Source organism: Agrilus planipennis, unplaced genomic scaffold (genome assembly GCF_000699045.2).
Source record: "Agrilus planipennis isolate EAB-ADULT unplaced genomic scaffold, Apla_2.0 scaffold40, whole genome shotgun sequence".
NCBI classification, from domain to species: Eukaryota; Metazoa; Arthropoda; class Insecta; order Coleoptera; family Buprestidae; genus Agrilus; species Agrilus planipennis.
Window position 1 is genome coordinate 1442334 of NW_020438938.1, and position 20469 is coordinate 1462802.

At 36.0% G+C, this 20469-nt stretch overlaps 1 protein-coding gene across 1 annotated transcript in view; it reads right to left on the reverse strand.

Annotated features, from left to right (window-relative positions):
• The window catches only part of LOC108735406 (membralin), a 76939-nt gene that overhangs the window by 28924 nt on the left and 27546 nt on the right, over positions 1 to 20469 (reverse strand). Inside the window, exon 6 of the mRNA XM_025974449.1 lies at positions 4371 to 4503. Within this exon, the coding sequence (XP_025830234.1) occupies positions 4371 to 4503 (133 nt within the window). The remainder of the gene's footprint in view (positions 1 to 4370; positions 4504 to 20469) is intronic.

Here is a 20469-nt window from a genome sequence, read left to right on the forward strand (position 1 = left end):
ACTACAGTATTGTACATATTAAAAAGGTCGACAATAAAGTCCGTTATTGTATATGTCTATCTCTTAGGGATAACCCACAAGAACCATTTTTTATCCTCTACTTTTTATGAGGAATAATGACTTATTTACGAAGCGATTATAAGCAATACAGCATTAATTCTTAAACAATTAAGTACGCTAAATAACATTGTGCATTTAATATAGATCAATATGGATCTTTACAGCATGTAATTTTAAATTCATATTTTCGAAAAAATTACAGATTTAAAATGCAGGGACATAGCGGTTACGGCGATACCGGCTGGGAGGCCGGTTTGTGTTGTCTAATTACAAAAAAAAACTGTGAATGTTTCATATAAAGACATTCTGTAGTATATTTAGTATGTTCAGGGGGTGTCTTTTGAAGATTTCCCCTCCTCGATAATAATCTAAACAAAACAACAGTATATTTAGTAATGAGCATTGCATCCGTGCGAAGCTGGGGCGGGTCGCTAGTTAATAATAATTTTCAGATTTTCATATCAAAATTTGCCCTGTGCAATGATTTTCCAAGGACTACAACGAACGCTTTATTTATTTTTGAAAGCACCTACTATAATTGGAGTTTCGCGGGTTCTGCATGAAAATCGTTAGAAAATTCGTTTATAGGCGTGCTCGTATATAAACATACCAAATATCGATTAGGACAATAAACTGTAGCTTTATTTTGTCAACGAGAGCAAAAACCAAAAATAGACTGTCAACGGTAAATGGGCAAAGTAATGTCTCCCACCAGGGGTTATTGTTTGAGTTTTGTCACATAATAAAGTCCACAATATCTTTCTAGCAACGACAGTGATATTACACACTCGACAAGTACAGAAGTTTACAAAACTCGGTAAAGTATTTCTGGCAGGTACCAGCAAATTTTTCGAAATAGCTTTAGGTACTTTTCGGTTGATTATTACCGATCACCTTATCAGTTTCTAATTTCATTAGTAGCTTCTTCCTTCGATGTGTAATAGCTTATGATTATGACTACTGCATGCATATATTCAGTTAAGGGTGTGATTTTCAATTGCCTGAACACATTCATATGTTCTCTTGTTCTTGTAGATATCCATCCATCAGTTTGCCCAACGTAAAAATTATTACAATTGGCACAAGTGAATAAAAAGACATCGTTGTCTTTTTGATCGACATTATAATTTTCAGACAATTAGGTAATTACTATTACTTATTCGTTGTCGGTGTTAGGTCTCATTGAAAATAAGTTTTAGTGCAACTATTTCCAATGACACTAAATGTTATGAATGAATTGATTGAACCTAACAGCCAGAAGGGATATACAGGAAGTGTTAAAGGGAAAACTAAACAGTCAGGTAAAACTACAGTAGTAAAAGTACATAACAGATCATTGGATAAATAATTTTATACAAATAAGGCGAAATGTTCAGAAATCACACATTTCTTTGTCAGAATTTTTTTCTTTTTTAAGTCGTCTTAATCTTAGTATTGGTCTTGGTCTTGCTTATTTGATTTTGGTCTTTGTCTTAGGTGTTAAGTCTTGCTCTTGCTCATTTAATCTGATATTGTCTTTACGTTTCATCTCACAACAAATTTTTCTATTTGTCGCTACAATAATTGTTTGGTCATCTCTATTGGGATCCGTCAAATGGGCATACACCATCTGGTGGCAAAATTTATAACTGGAATGAGGGAAAAATTTACATAGGAACTGTGCGCGCAAATTGTAAAATTGTTTATTAAAATAATAAAACACGTTAAAAAAGTAAAATGATGGAGTCGACGAAGTTTTCTTCTAAAGTTAAATCAAATAAAAAGTTAATATGTTCAGTGAAAAGCTGCAATAGCACTTCAGACATAGATCTTCACTCTTCACCTACATTAACTACTTTCCAATAAAAACTAACCGTTTTATATATGTAAAAAATATATTCGGAAAATTAGAGAAAAAAGTAAACTAATAGAAGCTTGGATGAAAGCAGTAGGTATCAAAGAAGTGAATTCCGGAATAAAAATTTGTTCACGTCATTTTAATGCACATGATTATATTTCAGCAAGTATTTACCATCAGCCATAACCTTAATATTTAAAACTAGAATCATACTAAAATTATAAAGTGAGAAATTTTTTATTCCTGTGTAATTGATTTAACACAATTCTAATGATACGATATAAGTATTTTGAGGTTAAGAACCTACCTGCTGCAATACAACAAAGTTGCAATAATGTGTTTGCAATGTTATCTTAAATCGGCTTTGCACGTGCAAGTCATTGACATGATATTGCTTAAATCACTCAGAATCACCTCACCAATTATATAACATGAATCACTTTTTAAATCCGAAGTTTGTAAAAAGTAGGCAGTAAACTTGACGGAATTTGTTATTTCCGAATTTTATAATGTGACTAGACATTAAAAACACGCTCACCTTCAACGAAATTTCCTTTCCGAGGTTTTGTGTCAACCCAATCACATATTGTGTCAATACTTATCATTTTATCGTAATTTAAAAACTTGGTAATTGCACGGCACACTATAGCAACTACGATAAATTTTCCCTAATCGGCGCCATGTTCTTAGGCTCCTCCCGTTTGACGGATCCCAATATAGAATAGAAAAGTTAGCTAAAAATATTGATACAGAACACAGCACAGAGTTAGTTGGTGATATTCGTGCATGACACAAGTGGAGGGATCGAGAAACAGTGGGGTCAGAGGAGATAAATGGCTCATGGCGCTAGACTGATTGCTTTCTTACAAATCCGTCAACATTTATCTGTGTTTACGTATAAATCGGCGGGCGAGTCGTATTGTTGTATCGCCTACGTACTACTTATATTTCTGAATCGCGTATCCGTCACAAATCGAAAATCGACCGAGCTCGAAACCGACTAGCTGATGTCAGATCAATTATTTCTTCTTGAAGGGATACCGTGGCCGGTATTTATCGTGTACTTTATTAAGAAAAAGGGAAAAAAGAAACGAGAACAAAAAAAAGTCTTATAATCCGAAATAAAAGTCCTCTGATATTGCCTCAAAAACAACTCGTTTCATTCCATACCTACAATACTTATGTCGAAGGGTCAGTAGCTTTGTATTTCGATATAAATTCACCATACAACGGTCCAAAAACAAAAAAAAAGGAAGATCAAACTTTGTTGGTTTATTTATAAAAGGCCTAAAATACAATACTTTCATAAACGTCTGCTTTCACTAATGTAAAAATAACAGATATCAAAACAGACTTGACCACTTTCCGATAACGAACTAATGATTGCTTATTTTTAAATTGAACCCGATTTAGTCAAGGTGTGCTCTTTATAATAGTAAATACCTCTCAAATATTAGTCCATCTATATTATAACAAAAAAAATTGTTTTTAGAAATATCATTATAAGTAGTTGTTACATGCGAATGATAAGGATACCGTGGGCAGAGAAGGTTAAAAATGAACAGGTATTAGAAAGAATAGGTGAACAAAGGACTTTATGAAAGTCAATAAGAAATAGGCGAGATAGGTTAATAGGACACCTACCCTTCTAAGGAATGAAGGGCTAGTCAGAGACATATAACAGTCAGAAATGGGAGTTAAGAGGAGTAGAGGTAGATTGGTTTACTTTTCACAAATAGTTAAGAATTTGGGATGTGCTAGTGTTAGGGAAATACGAAGATTAGCTCAAGACAGGAAAAAGTGAAGGCGCGTGTTCATTCAGTCTTAGGACTGACGACCTTATGATGATGAGACAAATCCTCATAAAATTTCATTATCCTTCGTATAACCGTGTTGTAACATAACGTTCAAGCACGATAAGTATTCCTGCATTATTCTGACATTTTTTTTGATAGTAATAATTATCAGATATCGTGGTATAGATAATTATTATTATACACTATATACAACGTTAAATTTCCGTAATTCGAATTTCCTAAATGCAACCAGATACATTCGAATTAAGGAAGACTTCTGCTTTACCGTTACACTTATTAAATTTATTTGATGGAGTTGAACAGTTTTGGTTTAGATTATGAAGTTTCGCGAAGTCACTACAACGAAGCATTTACATATGCATTAATAACTGTTGAAGGATAATTTCTATTAACTTTGTAGACCAAACCGTGTGGCAAATGTAATTTTATTAAAACCATAGGGTCAGGAACTAATCAAACCATGCGACTGGCGTTGTTGCAGCGTTGAACAACAACAAGTTTGAACAATTAGTAACGAAACACTATTCAAAGGGGCACGATGGAGAAAAATCTATTCCTACGAATTTTCAAGCCACTGATATAATTATCTGGTCACAATATTAACGAGTTAGGTTAAGTATCGACTACAACAACAAAAAATCAACAATTTCACTTACCGCAACCAGTGTCTTTTTGTTATTGATGTGTGACAGCAAATGGCATCGTACTGATCTGCCATCCAAACTATCAGAATGATGTAGAAAGCTGTTGAAGTATCATTGAAAAATTCTGACATTATTGCTTCCATACCTGAAAAGATTTAACTCAGAATTAATATTCAGATTTTGTACAAAAACATATTATGAAAAGTTTAAAAGTGGTTAATTTATTTTTTGAATACTATACCGAATAGGGCAAAAATACCCATATTGCCCTAAAATCGAATTTAAGGGTCAATCGTCGTAGCATACTCTATTCAATCACTGTAAACAGGGGGTTCGCAGATGAGGGTAGTTCATGAATCCATAGGGAGTGGCACTAAGAACTGGGGGAATGTTTTTCCTAATATTTATAAATACGATGCAACTAACAAATATAACACACAAACGGTTCCTTTTTGACCTTTGGTAGTTGTAAAAATAAAAAACAACAACGGTAGAAACTTGGCAAATGACTTACATTTCCACTATATTAATCGATTTACAAGTTACAAGAAATAAAATCTTCCTTATAATGGTGAACAAACCTTTTTCTAAAAAATATATTTTCTCTTTGGTTTTTGTCTCGTTAAAGTAATAACTTGTAATGTCTAATGTTGCAGATTTTAAATAAAACAACCCAGACGCGACAACTTATCTAAAACGTCCGAATGTCCCCTTTTGTGCTTTAAATAGCTGCCCAAGCTTATCCCTGTTTCAAGAACCTTCAAGGGAACATCAAAATTTAATTTAAATTCATTTGCGGAAACATATTGCGAAGAGTGTGTAACGACTCATTCCTCGTCGAGGTACATTTCGAAAAGTAACCATAAATATGTGTACATAACTTTTAGTAATGAAATAATTTATTCATTACAGTATACATACCTTCCCTTATTCAATAAATAATGAATGAATGAAGAATCAGATCTAATCACAAGTCCTTTATATTTATATGACCTTTATTTATGCATGATCTGTCGGAGGTTGAAAAAAATGACCCCTGTAGGATTTCTGTAACATTACCGATCACGATAAATTGTCTTATTGGATGCCGATAGCAAATTTTCTTATTAGGTCTACGGTACACACGCAAGGAATGTAATTTTTTCTTTACAAGAAAAGAAATATTTATACGGCACTGGTCGAAGAACAGAGTTATTATTTACCTAAGATATAAGAAACTCGTGAAATATGTCTAATAATAAATCGTAAAACAGTTTGCTCAGACGTATTATATTCTGCCGGCAAGGCAGTGACGTACACAGAATTCCACGGCTGAGATAAAAACCCGAATATATGTTAATTGTAAAAATAACCGAATTTAATGATGCAAAGTTCTAAAATATAATAATAAATTCCAATCAAAATTCATAATTTTCGCTGTTTACTTTTACAGAAATTTCTGCTGGATTATTGGCAGTTATTTTCACAACTAGACCGTGTCATTAACGGTCTATTTACATGTTAATCGTTAAACAAATTACCAGAAAATCCCGGTGAATTTTATAAAAGATCAAAGCATGAAACAGTATCCATGTAAAGCTATACATTTGGTCACTGATTTGAACAATTTATTTTGATTGCAAAGTATTGTACAAAAAACGTTACTAGAGGAAAAATATAACAAAAGTTGAAACTGCACATTTGGGACACATTGTATACAATTTCCACGCTTTAAATCAAGTTTTATGGAACGTGTTACCACAACACTTGAGATCTCTCTCTCTTTTTTGTGACAATATATAACCTCTGCCAGTTAAAAACAATTTTCTACAAACGACACTATTTCTTAATGTACCCCTCATAATATCGGGCTGTAATAATAATAAAAAAGGGAAAAACAACCGGAGGAACTGTTAAAGATGAAGATAAAAAGTTGTGTAAAAAATATGTAAATGGATAAATGGACTCCTTGAAATATGCATCATCTAATAAAAATTTAAAATAGAACTAGAGGGACCAATAAAAGGAGTTGTTCTCTACGTTATAATGTTGCTCCTACCTATATTGCAAAAGGTGATTTAATGTAAGAAAAAGCCCTGAACGTAATATGGTTAAAAAAATGTATTGAGTTACTTACTCAAAAAGAAAAAGGAGGTAAAAACAACAAAATCAAGAGGAAAACAACTTGTGATTCAAAACATTATATGTGCTTTTTTAGTAGGTATGTCTTGCTCAAATCGTTCCAGTATTGGTCTTGCGTATTAAGTCTTAGTGTTGATCTTGATCTTGGTCTTGCATGTTAAGTCTTGGTCTTGATTTTGGACTTGGTCGTCCGTGTTAAGTCTTGATCTTGATATTGGTCTTGCGTCTTATGTCTAGGTCTTGATCTTGGTCTTTCGTGTTAAATCTTGGTTCTGATCTTGGTCTTGTATGTTAAGTCTTCGTCTTTGTCTTGGTCTTGCGTATTAAGTCTTAGTGTTGATCTTGATCTTTGTCTTGCATGTTAAGTCTTGGTCTTGATTTTGGACTTGGTCGTCCGTGTTAAGTCTTGATCTTGATATTGGTCTTGCGTCTTATGTCTAGGTCTTGAGCTTGCGTGTTAAATCTTGGTTCTGATCTTGGTCTTGTATGTTAAGTCTTCGTCTTTATCTTGGTCTTGGTCGTGCGTGTTAAGTTTTAATCTTGATATTCGTCTTGCGTGTTAAGTCTTGGTATTCATCTTAGTCTTGTGTGTTAAGTCTTGGTCTTGCTCATTTGATCCGAGACTTACATTTTTTTTGAAAATTCTTCTAAGCAGAAATTTTCATAAATACCAACAACAATTGTCTTTAATGTTTAATTGCTATTTTATGAAAATGCATACAGAAACTGAGTTAAAAAGTAAAGATAAAAATGGAAAGGAGAAATCTACAAAAACCTAATGGTATGCAAAGAAATAAATAAACTTTTCATAATTAATATAATAAAATAATTGTTGAGAATCTTATAATGGGAAACGATTAAAAGTGGCCAACATATTACACTGCCTTGACATATCATAAACATGCAAAAAACTGTATTATATGGACCGTTATGGCTTTATGTTGACTTTCAACCTTAAATTGGAACGTACACAACATGGGTTCGTAATACGAAAGAAGACATACAACATCAAATAACGATCACACGCTGGCACCCAATTATACGCAAACGTTAAATATAACGATCTAACAAAGAAAACAGCACTAAAATAAAAAAAAAGCAAGTGGCAATCGCCGTTCCCTAAAAAGAAACCATACAAAGGACACAATCGCTCATAAAAGCTTCCATAACGTTTGCGGGAAATAATTAACTTCAAAGAGGTAGTTGGTTCCGTGTGGAAGAGACAGTTTATTGTACATAGCTCCATGTACTACCGCAAAAAGACAATTTCTGATAACTTTGAAATAGGGTTATGAAAAGCGCATGTCCCTTTTGGCGCATTTTAGATAGACAAAGGAGAATAAAATGCGATAAGTATTAATTAGAGTCCTCAATATTAACTCTTAATTAAAGAAACTGTTTACTATCTGACTTACAGGGGCTTTTAGTTTATAATAGAACTGGGGGTTCTCAATTGTAATTGTGTCACGTGGCGTCGGTGCGAATCATGTGCAATTGGCAACTGTCTGCGTACCAGGTGCTACGAAGGTCACGAGTAGGTGCGTGTGTTTCGTCACTTAGGCGAGAAGATAACGCGAGCGCCATCCTGACAAATGTTCTCAATCATTGACGATTCATTAACTGGGGTCCTTTTCGTGCATAGCCTTTACACCCCCTATGTTGTAGAGTTATCTCAATATTCACTCTACAGTGTCTCCAAATGTTACCTTTTAAAATATTCCGGAATGCTTCTATATTACACTGCAGTGTTGGTATTACATTTTGAATTGATTCATACAGACTATAATAAAATGCGATAAGTATTAATTAGAGTCCTCAATATCAAGTCTTAATTAATGAAACTATTTACAGTCTCACTTACAAGGACTTTTAGTTTAAAATAGAACTCGGGGTTCTCAATTGTAATTGTGTAACGTGGCGTCGGTGCAAATCATGTACAATTAAACTGTCTGCGTACCAGCTGCTACTAAGGCCACGAGTACGTACTTGTGTTTCGTCACTTAGGCGAGAAGATATCCGACCGCCATCCTGACAAACGTTCTCAATCATTGAAGATTCATTAACTAGGGTACTTTTTGTGTATAACTTTTACATCCCCTATACTGCAGAGCTATCACGATACTCACTCAACTTCCGGTAAGACATGGTGTGCATACCGTAGTTTCTATATAACAAGTAATTGTTATACTGTCTGTACTGTCGGTATTACATTTTGAATTGATTTACACAGACAATGTCGATGACGCAAACACCATCTTTGAATAATTTTACAGTAGTTTGTATTGCTCTCAGGAAATTATATTTGTGTTATTACAGACAGCATGAGGAAAATTCACGATACAGAATACACGGTGGGCGAGTCAAATGCTTATTTACTTACAAAGATGCCGCAAAGGAAACGAGGACGTTTTGGTTCGTAGAAAATGTGGGAATGCGCTTAGGTTTTCTCTTTAAATCTCTTTTTAGCCTTTTATCTTGCATTTGAAGATAGTGGATGTATGTGCCTACATGGCAAGATATAACTAGTGGGTAGTACTTTGATATCCGTGTCCTATTGCAAAATATAAAAAGTTAATCTACGAGCTGACATATGTGGGGTCAGTTTGTGGACAGGGGAGAAGTTATTTCGAGTCTTCTTTTGCTTCCTCGTCTTTTCTCTTGTCGTCGTTGACGTCGAGCCGGTGTTTCGCGTCGCGACGTCGCTCGACGTCGCCCTCCTACTCGTCATCCTTCTGCTCTTTCGCCGAGATTGTATTTCTCCAGAGACAGGTATAATTTTCCTCCTGTAAGTCACTGAAGGGCCGCTCTTTCTCGGCACAAGTTTCTTATTTCGTCCTTTTGCCACACACACAGTAAATATTCCGCTGCCGTCTTCGGAAACCGGAGAAACTGAAGCTTTTCATTATACGAACTCTGAAAAGTACTCGCGCAACTTTCATGCTTTCGTGTGCTGTTCCCGAAACCACGTCGCGATCTGATAGCTACAACTTTCTTTCTCTTTCTATCTACAGACTAGACTATCCCAATCAAGATTCATTGTTTAGGATAAAATCTTCACCATTAAGAATGACGGGCTCTCCAAATTGCGGCACAAAGTATTTTTGCTTATTATTTATAAATGTTGTCGTTGCGGCATGTAATAAGAGCAACTTTGCTTCGCGGAGTCCTGCTGGAAACGATATAATGCGAATTGGTTTCATTCCAACTTACCTGTTATTGTACGTAATTACTTTTATTTCTTAGAAACGACAAAATAAAGCTTTAATGCTACTATCGAAAGGTCGCTCGAAAGCTCAAAATGTACAATAGAATTGTATTGATCATTCTTCCCTTATTTTGTATGCAGTTGTTTAAATCAAAGCAATATTTGGGTTAAAAGTACTGCATTTATTTAAATAAATACAACCGACGTTTCGCCCGGGATGTTGGACATTCTCAAGGTTAGTTTTATATAATTAAAAATGTAATGCTGGTACATGCTCTAAGATCATTAACAAAAATTATTCAAAACTTTGGATAAATAAAACTCTAAATTAATAACTAACACTCATCCTCATAACGTCGTCAGTCCTAAGACTGGTTGGACACGCATCTCCAGTCTTTCTTATCCTGAGCTAATACTCGCCTTTCCCTAAACTTAGAACAACCCACATCCTTAACTATTTGCGAACAATAATCTAATCTAGGCCCACCTCCACCCCTCCTAACTCCCGTTTCTGCCTCTAATACATCTCTGACTAGACCATAATGCCTGAAAAGGTGTCCTACTAACCTATCTCGCGTATTTCTTATTGACTCCCATAGAGTCCTGTTCTCCTATTCTTTCTAATACCTCTTCATTTCTAACCTTCTCTATCCACGGTATCCTCATCGTTCGCCTGTAACACCACATTTAGAAAGCTTCTAATCTTTTCTTTTTCGTAGCGCCCACCGTCCATGTTTCGCACCCGTACAGTGCCGCGCTCCATACGTACATCCAATTTCTAAATTAACCGTTCGCAAACATAGAAGCGACTTTTTTTTTATTGAAGGCGACTCGACCCTGCGCTATCCGCTGCTTTATAACTAACATTAAAATTATTATAATACGCCCCACGATTATTTATTTATTATTATGTTCGTACGACGTATAATAATTTTAATGTTAGTTCGTTAGTTGGTTATTTAGAATTTTATTTAAACAAAGTTTCGGTTGCTCCTAAAGTAAATATTTGCACAGAAAATAACTAAAATTCAGTTAACCCCCCCCCCCAGCATATGAAATATGAAAGATTCAATACCTACCCCATAAATACCTACAAATAATACGATGACGACAAAAGTGTTATTTAGCAGGTTATTTATTGAAAATGATAAAGAGAGACTCGTTAGAGGGAATTATAATAGTTTTTTCGTAAAAGCAATACTGCATTCGAAACGTTGCGATAATTAGTGGACCAATTGTGCGTCACATTGATGCCATTTCGGGCCGATTGCGTGTGTGTATGTGTGTGCTGTGTGTGCCTGCTGCTTGCCTCAAATGCGAACCTAATTAATGCGGACGGCAGTATCGCCTATTATTACACATGTCGAACTCGTGATGACGAATTATATCGCATCGATCATCGGATCGGGCGACAGCAGTAATGAAAAGAGCCGTATTGGCTGTTCTCGCCGAACAGAAAAACTAAAAACGGAAAATAAAAGAAAAAATTGAAGTGGAGTTAGAATCGGCTATCGAATTGCAGATTTACACTAGCATAACGGAAATTGGAGCCGAAAAATTAGAGCCCCCCCCCACCGTCACCACCCGTTCGTACATATGTCAACTGACGGGAAAATAATTAACGACTTCGGTCGTAGTGGAAAAATAGATTTTTCATTATAAATTCTCCAATGACCGGATGCTAATTTGTTCAAGTAAGCAATAAACAAAAATCTATGTACCGTTATCATTTTTCACAAAGGGCGTTTCATGTTACTGACGAAAATATGACACGTATAACGACGCACTAGGTAATTGATAATGGAAAAATGAACGAGTCGTCAAGGACTCAATCATATTACATATTTATTAAATGAATTGAAATTATTTATCGCATTTATTTTTTAACAAGCCGAAGTATCCTTGCTTCGGTTAGGAAAAGTTGGTCGGGTATCATTCGAGAACGTTCTCGAACCTTCAAGAAAATTCTTGAGCATTCTCGAATCCGGTAGATGCAAAAGGTATTTAGCGAAAATATAAGACATTCTGTGGTATTCTAACCAAGCATCGGAACCCAACCAACACCTTTACTGACTCTCTGTATAGACTTCTTTGGGGAGATAGTCTTTTAACTCCCACATCTTTGAAATCAACCCCAGCAGCTGCAAACCGAAACCGTCTTCATGAACAGGGGATGGGAGACTATGATACCATACAACCCTTATGAGGTTGCGGGATTCGGCTGGCGGGCTTTAGCGGCACACACGGACAAACCAGGGTATTGTAATTAATAGGAATATCAAATACCAAAATCACCTAAAATAACCAAATTTAACCTACATTAAAATATTAACACTTGACTACATTCTTTCATTATCGAAACTTATGAGCTTTTGTGGGCTTGTCCGGGTAACAAAAGAGAAAACTAGGGTGAAGGGTGAACTAGGAGAAAGGGTGCGTACGTAGAATTTTTAGATTTAGAGAAAGCTTTTGACAATGTTAAATGGGACAAGATATTAAATATACTTAAAAATGTAGAGATGAGTTGCAGAGACAGAAGAGTGATACTTAGTTTGTATAAAGAGCAACAGGCAGATATAGAAATGGGGCTGCAACGTAGAGAAGTAAATATCAGGAGAAGAGTCAAACAGGGATGCACACTGTCACCGCTACTTTAATCTATACATCGAAGACGCGATCAACATCATTAAAGACAGTACAATTGTAGGTTTAGATAGGGGCAAAATATTAGTATGTTCAGATTTGTAAATGATATATCAGTATCAGTATCTAGCAAGGAGGACTTAGAGATAGCTTTAAATAAAGGAAGCGGTATAAACATAACAGTATTGTACGAAAATAAATTAAAGTAAACCAAAAATACTAATATGAAAGGGAAGAACAAGTAGAGAACGAACGAATATAAAGATAGGAGACAAAAAATTAGAAGAAGTGGCTGATTCTCAGGACTCAGGATGGAAGGAGTTTAGGGATATAAAGTAGAGGATAGCGCAGAGTCGAGTCGCCTTCAATAAAAAGAAGTCACTTCTATGCTCGCGAACGGTTAATTTAGAAATCCGAAAAAGTTTGTTAAAGGTGTATGTTTGGAGCACGACATTGTACGGGTGCGAAACATGGACAGTGGGTGCGGCGGAAAAGAAAAGACTAGAGGCGTTCAAAATGTGGTAATACAGGCGAATGAAGAGGATACCGTGGATAGAGAAGGTTACAAATGAAGATGTATTAGAAAGAATAGGAGAACATGGAACTATGGAAGTCAATAAAAAATAGGCGAGATAGGGTAGTAGGGAACCTTTTCAGGCATGAAGGTCTAGTCAGAGACATATTAGAGGCAGAAACAATAGTTAAGAGATGTAGAAGTAGTCCTAAATTAGATTACTGTTCGCAAATAGTTAAGGATGTAGGATGTTCTCGTTTTATGGAAATGCGAAGATTAGCTCAGGATAGGAAAGAGTGGAAGCGCGTGTCCAACCAGTCTTAGGAGTGACGACCTTATGACGATGATGATAGACTTTTCAATATATCCAATTTAAATAACAGTAACGTCTTAATATGCCTTTAATCATATACTATTAGTTTCTTTGTAATTATTAGAAATGTATTACAAAAAAAGTCGTATAAAATGATTTTTTGTTAGGGATATAACAAGTATACGTAAAACGTATTAGCCAATTACCAGATGAAACTAAATTTTCCTGGAATAGTTTCTTCACTGTCTCCAGATTAAGATTTGCATTTATAATTTTGCAGACTTAAGAAATCGCTTAGTTTGCTTTACAGGTTATATTAATTATTTCTCTGCTTTACTCTGCTTGCTTGTCAGTTTTGTGCTTCACACTCTCTCCTTATGAAATAAATATGTACGAGGCGCGGCAATTAAGCACTGGGAATTTGTAAATAAAAGACAACATGTGAATTAATTTTTGCTCAATTCTTTACAGCAGTCATCATCTAATCGCCACCGCATCTCTAGAGACATCTTCCGTAGTTCTTTAAAGTTATGGAGTTCCAAACTGTCGTTGTAGCTGCCTTGATCTCTTGTACGCCGGCAGGATGAGTACCTTTGAGGTTGGATTTTAGTTTTCAGAAGAAAAATAGTCGCATGGCGCCAAAACTGGACTGTAAAGGGGACGCAACAACGTGCGGATACCTTTTTGACCAAATACTCATGGACAAGCGCAAGTGTTAAACGAGAAATGCTTTCTAGCTAGAAGAAACTTACATGTTGTGGAAAATTCTCTGAATATCTAGGAAACCGTCAGCAAATCTTTCGTCTTTGATTTAGACATCGATGCTTTCGTTGATAGCACTAACTGCTGCTGCAGGAGTTTTAAACAAATACTCGTTCCCATATGCATATGCGCCAACCATTATAAGTAATTCACTATTTATTTTTAATTTTATTCTTTAGACAATGGGTCTTCACTATCCTAAGTTAATTCAAGTCCGCATCCAAGAAGGGAATGTAGGATATTCAAAATTTTTGATATCCAAATAAAATCAAACGTTTTTTAATAAACATGTTGTTTTTTGTTTTTATCAGCATGGACGGTGGACGCGGAGGAAAAAAAAGGCTAGATACGTTCAAAATGTGGTGTTACCGGTGAATGATGAGCATACCGTGGATAGAGTGGATAGAGAAGGTTAGAAATGAAGAGATATTGGAAAGAATAGGAGAACAGAGGACTCTATGGAAGTAAATCGAGAACAAGCAAGTTAGGTTGGTAGTGTAATGTTCGTGGGTTTAACAAATTAAACTTTTAAGACTCACAACGACAAAAACTATTTATTTACACAAATTATTATTGAACNGTCTTGCATGTTAAGTCTTGGTCTTGATTTTGGACTTGGTCGTCCGTGTTAAGTCTTGATCTTGATATTGGTCTTGCGTCTTATGTCTAGGTCTTGAGCTTGCGTGTTAAATCTTGGTTCTGATCTTGGTCTTGTATGTTAAGTCTTCGTCTTTATCTTGGTCTTGGTCGTGCGTGTTAAGTTTTAATCTTGATATTCGTCTTGCGTGTTAAGTCTTGGTATTCATCTTAGTCTTGTGTGTTAAGTCTTGGTCTTGCTCATTTGATCCGAGACTTACATTTTTTTTGAAAATTCTTCTAAGCAGAAATTTTCATAAATACCAACAACAATTGTCTTTAATGTTTAATTGCTATTTTATGAAAATGCATACAGAAACTGAGTTAAAAAGTAAAGATAAAAATGGAAAGGAGAAATCTACAAAAACCTAATGGTATGCAAAGAAATAAATAAACTTTTCATAATTAATATAATAAAATAATTGTTGAGAATCTTATAATGGGAAACGATTAAAAGTGGCCAACATATTACACTGCCTTGACATATCATAAACATGCAAAAAACTGTATTATATGGACCGTTATGGCTTTATGTTGACTTTCAACCTTAAATTGGAACGTACACAACATGGGTTCGTAATACGAAAGAAGACATACAACATCAAATAACGATCACACGCTGGCACCCAATTATACGCAAACGTTAAATATAACGATCTAACAAAGAAAACAGCACTAAAATAAAAAAAAAGCAAGTGGCAATCGCCGTTCCCTAAAAAGAAACCATACAAAGGACACAATCGCTCATAAAAGCTTCCATAACGTTTGCGGGAAATAATTAACTTCAAAGAGGTAGTTGGTTCCGTGTGGAAGAGACAGTTTATTGTACATAGCTCCATGTACTACCGCAAAAAGACAATTTCTGATAACTTTGAAATAGGGTTATGAAAAGCGCATGTCCCTTTTGGCGCATTTTAGATAGACAAAGGAGAATAAAATGCGATAAGTATTAATTAGAGTCCTCAATATTAACTCTTAATTAAAGAAACTGTTTACTATCTGACTTACAGGGGCTTTTAGTTTATAATAGAACTGGGGGTTCTCAATTGTAATTGTGTCACGTGGCGTCGGTGCGAATCATGTGCAATTGGCAACTGTCTGCGTACCAGGTGCTACGAAGGTCACGAGTAGGTGCGTGTGTTTCGTCACTTAGGCGAGAAGATAACGCGAGCGCCATCCTGACAAATGTTCTCAATCATTGACGATTCATTAACTGGGGTCCTTTTCGTGCATAGCCTTTACACCCCCTATGTTGTAGAGTTATCTCAATATTCACTCTACAGTGTCTCCAAATGTTACCTTTTAAAATATTCCGGAATGCTTCTATATTACACTGCAGTGTTGGTATTACATTTTGAATTGATTCATACAGACTATAATAAAATGCGATAAGTATTAATTAGAGTCCTCAATATCAAGTCTTAATTAATGAAACTATTTACAGTCTCACTTACAAGGACTTTTAGTTTAAAATAGAACTCGGGGTTCTCAATTGTAATTGTGTAACGTGGCGTCGGTGCAAATCATGTACAATTAAACTGTCTGCGTACCAGCTGCTACTAAGGCCACGAGTACGTACTTGTGTTTCGTCACTTAGGCGAGAAGATATCCGACCGCCATCCTGACAAACGTTCTCAATCATTGAAGATTCATTAACTAGGGTACTTTTTGTGTATAACTTTTACATCCCCTATACTGCAGAGCTATCACGATACTCACTCAACTTCCGGTAAGACATGGTGTGCATACCGTAGTTTCTATATAACAAGTAATTGTTATACTGTCTGTACTGTCGGTATTACATTTTGAATTGATTTACACAGACAATGTCGATGACGCAAACACCATCTTTGAATAATTTTACAGTAGTTTGTATTGCTCTCAGGAAATTATATTTGTGTTATTACAGACAGCATGAGGAAAATTCACGATACAGAATACACGGTGGGCGAGTCAAATGCTTATTTACTTACAAAGATGCCGCAAAGGAAACGAGGACGTTTTGGTTCGTAGAAAATGTGGGAATGCGCTTAGGTTTTCTCTTTAAATCTCTTTTTAGCCTTTTATCTTGCATTTGAAGATAGTGGATGTATGTGCCTACATGGCAAGATATAACTAGTGGGTAGTACTTTGATATCCGTGTCCTATTGCAAAATATAAAAAGTTAATCTACGAGCTGACATATGTGGGGTCAGTTTGTGGACAGGGGAGAAGTTATTTCGAGTCTTCTTTTGCTTCCTCGTCTTTTCTCTTGTCGTCGTTGACGTCGAGCCGGTGTTTCGCGTCGCGACGTCGCTCGACGTCGCCCTCCTACTCGTCATCCTTCTGCTCTTTCGCCGAGATTGTATTTCTCCAGAGACAGGTATAATTTTCCTCCTGTAAGTCACTGAAGGGCCGCTCTTTCTCGGCACAAGTTTCTTATTTCGTCCTTTTGCCACACACACAGTAAATATTCCGCTGCCGTCTTCGGAAACCGGAGAAACTGAAGCTTTTCATTATACGAACTCTGAAAAGTACTCGCGCAACTTTCATGCTTTCGTGTGCTGTTCCCGAAACCACGTCGCGATCTGATAGCTACAACTTTCTTTCTCTTTCTATCTACAGACTAGACTATCCCAATCAAGATTCATTGTTTAGGATAAAATCTTCACCATTAAGAATGACGGGCTCTCCAAATTGCGGCACAAAGTATTTTTGCTTATTATTTATAAATGTTGTCGTTGCGGCATGTAATAAGAGCAACTTTGCTTCGCGGAGTCCTGCTGGAAACGATATAATGCGAATTGGTTTCATTCCAACTTACCTGTTATTGTACGTAATTACTTTTATTTCTTAGAAACGACAAAATAAAGCTTTAATGCTACTATCGAAAGGTCGCTCGAAAGCTCAAAATGTACAATAGAATTGTATTGATCATTCTTCCCTTATTTTGTATGCAGTTGTTTAAATCAAAGCAATATTTGGGTTAAAAGTACTGCATTTATTTAAATAAATACAACCGACGTTTCGCCCGGGATGTTGGACATTCTCAAGGTTAGTTTTATATAATTAAAAATGTAATGCTGGTACATGCTCTAAGATCATTAACAAAAATTATTCAAAACTTTGGATAAATAAAACTCTAAATTAATAACTAACACTCATCCTCATAACGTCGTCAGTCCTAAGACTGGTTGGACACGCATCTCCAGTCTTTCTTATCCTGAGCTAATACTCGCCTTTCCCTAAACTTAGAACAACCCACATCCTTAACTATTTGCGAACAATAATCTAATCTAGGCCCACCTCCACCCCTCCTAACTCCCGTTTCTGCCTCTAATACATCTCTGACTAGACCATAATGCCTGAAAAGGTGTCCTACTAACCTATCTCGCGTATTTCTTATTGACTCCCATAGAGTCCTGTTCTCCTATTCTTTCTAATACCTCTTCATTTCTAACCTTCTCTATCCACGGTATCCTCATCGTTCGCCTGTAACACCACATTTAGAAAGCTTCTAATCTTTTCTTTTTCGTAGCGCCCACCGTCCATGTTTCGCACCCGTACAGTGCCGCGCTCCATACGTACATCCAATTTCTAAATTAACCGTTCGCAAACATAGAAGCGACTTTTTTTTTATTGAAGGCGACTCGACCCTGCGCTATCCGCTGCTTTATAACTAACATTAAAATTATTATAATACGCCCCACGATTATTTATTTATTATTGTGTTCGTACGACGTATAATAATTTTAATGTTAGTTCGTTAGTTGGTTATTTAGAATTTTATTTAAACAAAGTTTCGGTTGCTCCTAAAGTAAATATTTGCACAGAAAATAACTAAAATTCAGTTAACCCCCCCCCCCAGCATATGAAATATGAAAGATTCAATACCTACCCCATAAATACCTACAAATAATACGATGACGACAAAAGTGTTATTTAGCAGGTTATTTATTGAAAATGATAAAGAGAGACTCGTTAGAGGGAATTATAATAGTTTTTTCGTAAAAGCAATACTGCATTCGAAACGTTGCGATAATTAGTGGACCAATTGTGCGTCACATTGATGCCATTTCGGGCCGATTGCGTGTGTGTATGTGTGTGCTGTGTGTGCCTGCTGCTTGCCTCAAATGCGAACCTAATTAATGCGGACGGCAGTATCGCCTATTATTACACATGTCGAACTCGTGATGACGAATTATATCGCATCGATCATCGGATCGGGCGACAGCAGTAATGAAAAGAGCCGTATTGGCTGTTCTCGCCGAACAGAAAAACTAAAAACGGAAAATAAAAGAAAAAATTGAAGTGGAGTTAGAATCGGCTATCGAATTGCAGATTTACACTAGCATAACGGAAATTGGAGCCGAAAAATTAGAGCCCCCCCCCCACCGTCACCACCCGTTCGTACATATGTCAACTGACGGGAAAATAATTAACGACTTCGGTCGTAGTGGAAAAATAGATTTTTCATTATAAATTCTCCAATGACCGGATGCTAATTTGTTCAAGTAAGCAATAAACAAAAATCTATGTACCGTTATCATTTTTCACAAAGGGCGTTTCATGTTACTGACGAAAATATGACACGTATAACGACGCACTAGGTAATTGATAATGGAAAAATGAACGAGTCGTCAAGGACTCAATCATATTACATATTTATTAAATGAATTGAAATTATTTATCGCATTTATTTTTTAACAAGCCGAAGTATCCTTGCTTCGGTTAGGAAAAGTTGGTCGGGTATCATTCGAGAACGTTCTCGAACCTTCAAGAAAATTCTTGAGCATTCTCGAATCCGGTAGATGCAAAAGGTATTTAGCGAAAATATAAGACATTCTGTGGTATTCTAACCAAGCATCGGAACCCAACCAACACCTTTACTGACTCTCTGTATAGACTTCTTTGGGGAGATAGTCTTTTAACTCCCACATCTTTGAAATCAACCCCAGCAGCTGCAAACCGAAACCGTCTTCATGAACAGGGGATGGGAGACTATGATACCATACAACCCTTATGAGGTTGCGGGATTCGGCTGGCGGGCTTTAGCGGCACACACGGACAAACCAGGGTATTGTAATTAATAGGAATATCAAATACCAAAATCACCTAAAATAACCAAATTTAACCTACATTAAAATATTAACACTTGACTACATTCTTTCATTATCGAAACTTATGAGCTTTTGTGGGCTTGTCCGGGTAACAAAAGAGAAAACTAGGGTGAAGGGTGAACTAGGAGAAAGGGTGCGTACGTAGAATTTTTAGATTTAGAGAAAGCTTTTGACAATGTTAAATGGGACAAGATATTAAATATACTTAAAAATGTAGAGATGAGTTGCAGAGACAGAAGAGTGATACTTAGTTTGTATAAAGAGCAACAGGCAGATATAGAAATGGGGCTGCAACGTAGAGAAGTAAATATCAGGAGAAGAGTCAAACAGGGATGCACACTGTCACCGCTACTTTAATCTATACATCGAAGACGCGATCAACATCATTAAAGACAGTACAATTGTAGGTTTAGATAGGGGCAAAATATTAGTATGTTCAGATTTGTAAATGATATATCAGTATCAGTATCTAGCAAGGAGGACTTAGAGATAGCTTTAAATAAAGGAAGCGGTATAAACATAACAGTATTGTACGAAAATAAATTAAAGTAAACCAAAAATACTAATATGAAAGGGAAGAACAAGTAGAGAACGAACGAATATAAAGATAGGAGACAAAAAATTAGAAGAAGTGGCTGATTCTCAGGACTCAGGATGGAAGGAGTTTAGGGATATAAAGTAGAGGATAGCGCAGAGTCGAGTCGCCTTCAATAAAAAGAAGTCACTTCTGTCTCACGAACGGTTAATTTAGAAATTCGAGAAAGATTGTTAACAGTGTATGATTGGAGCGCGGCGCTGTACGAGTGCGAAACATGGAC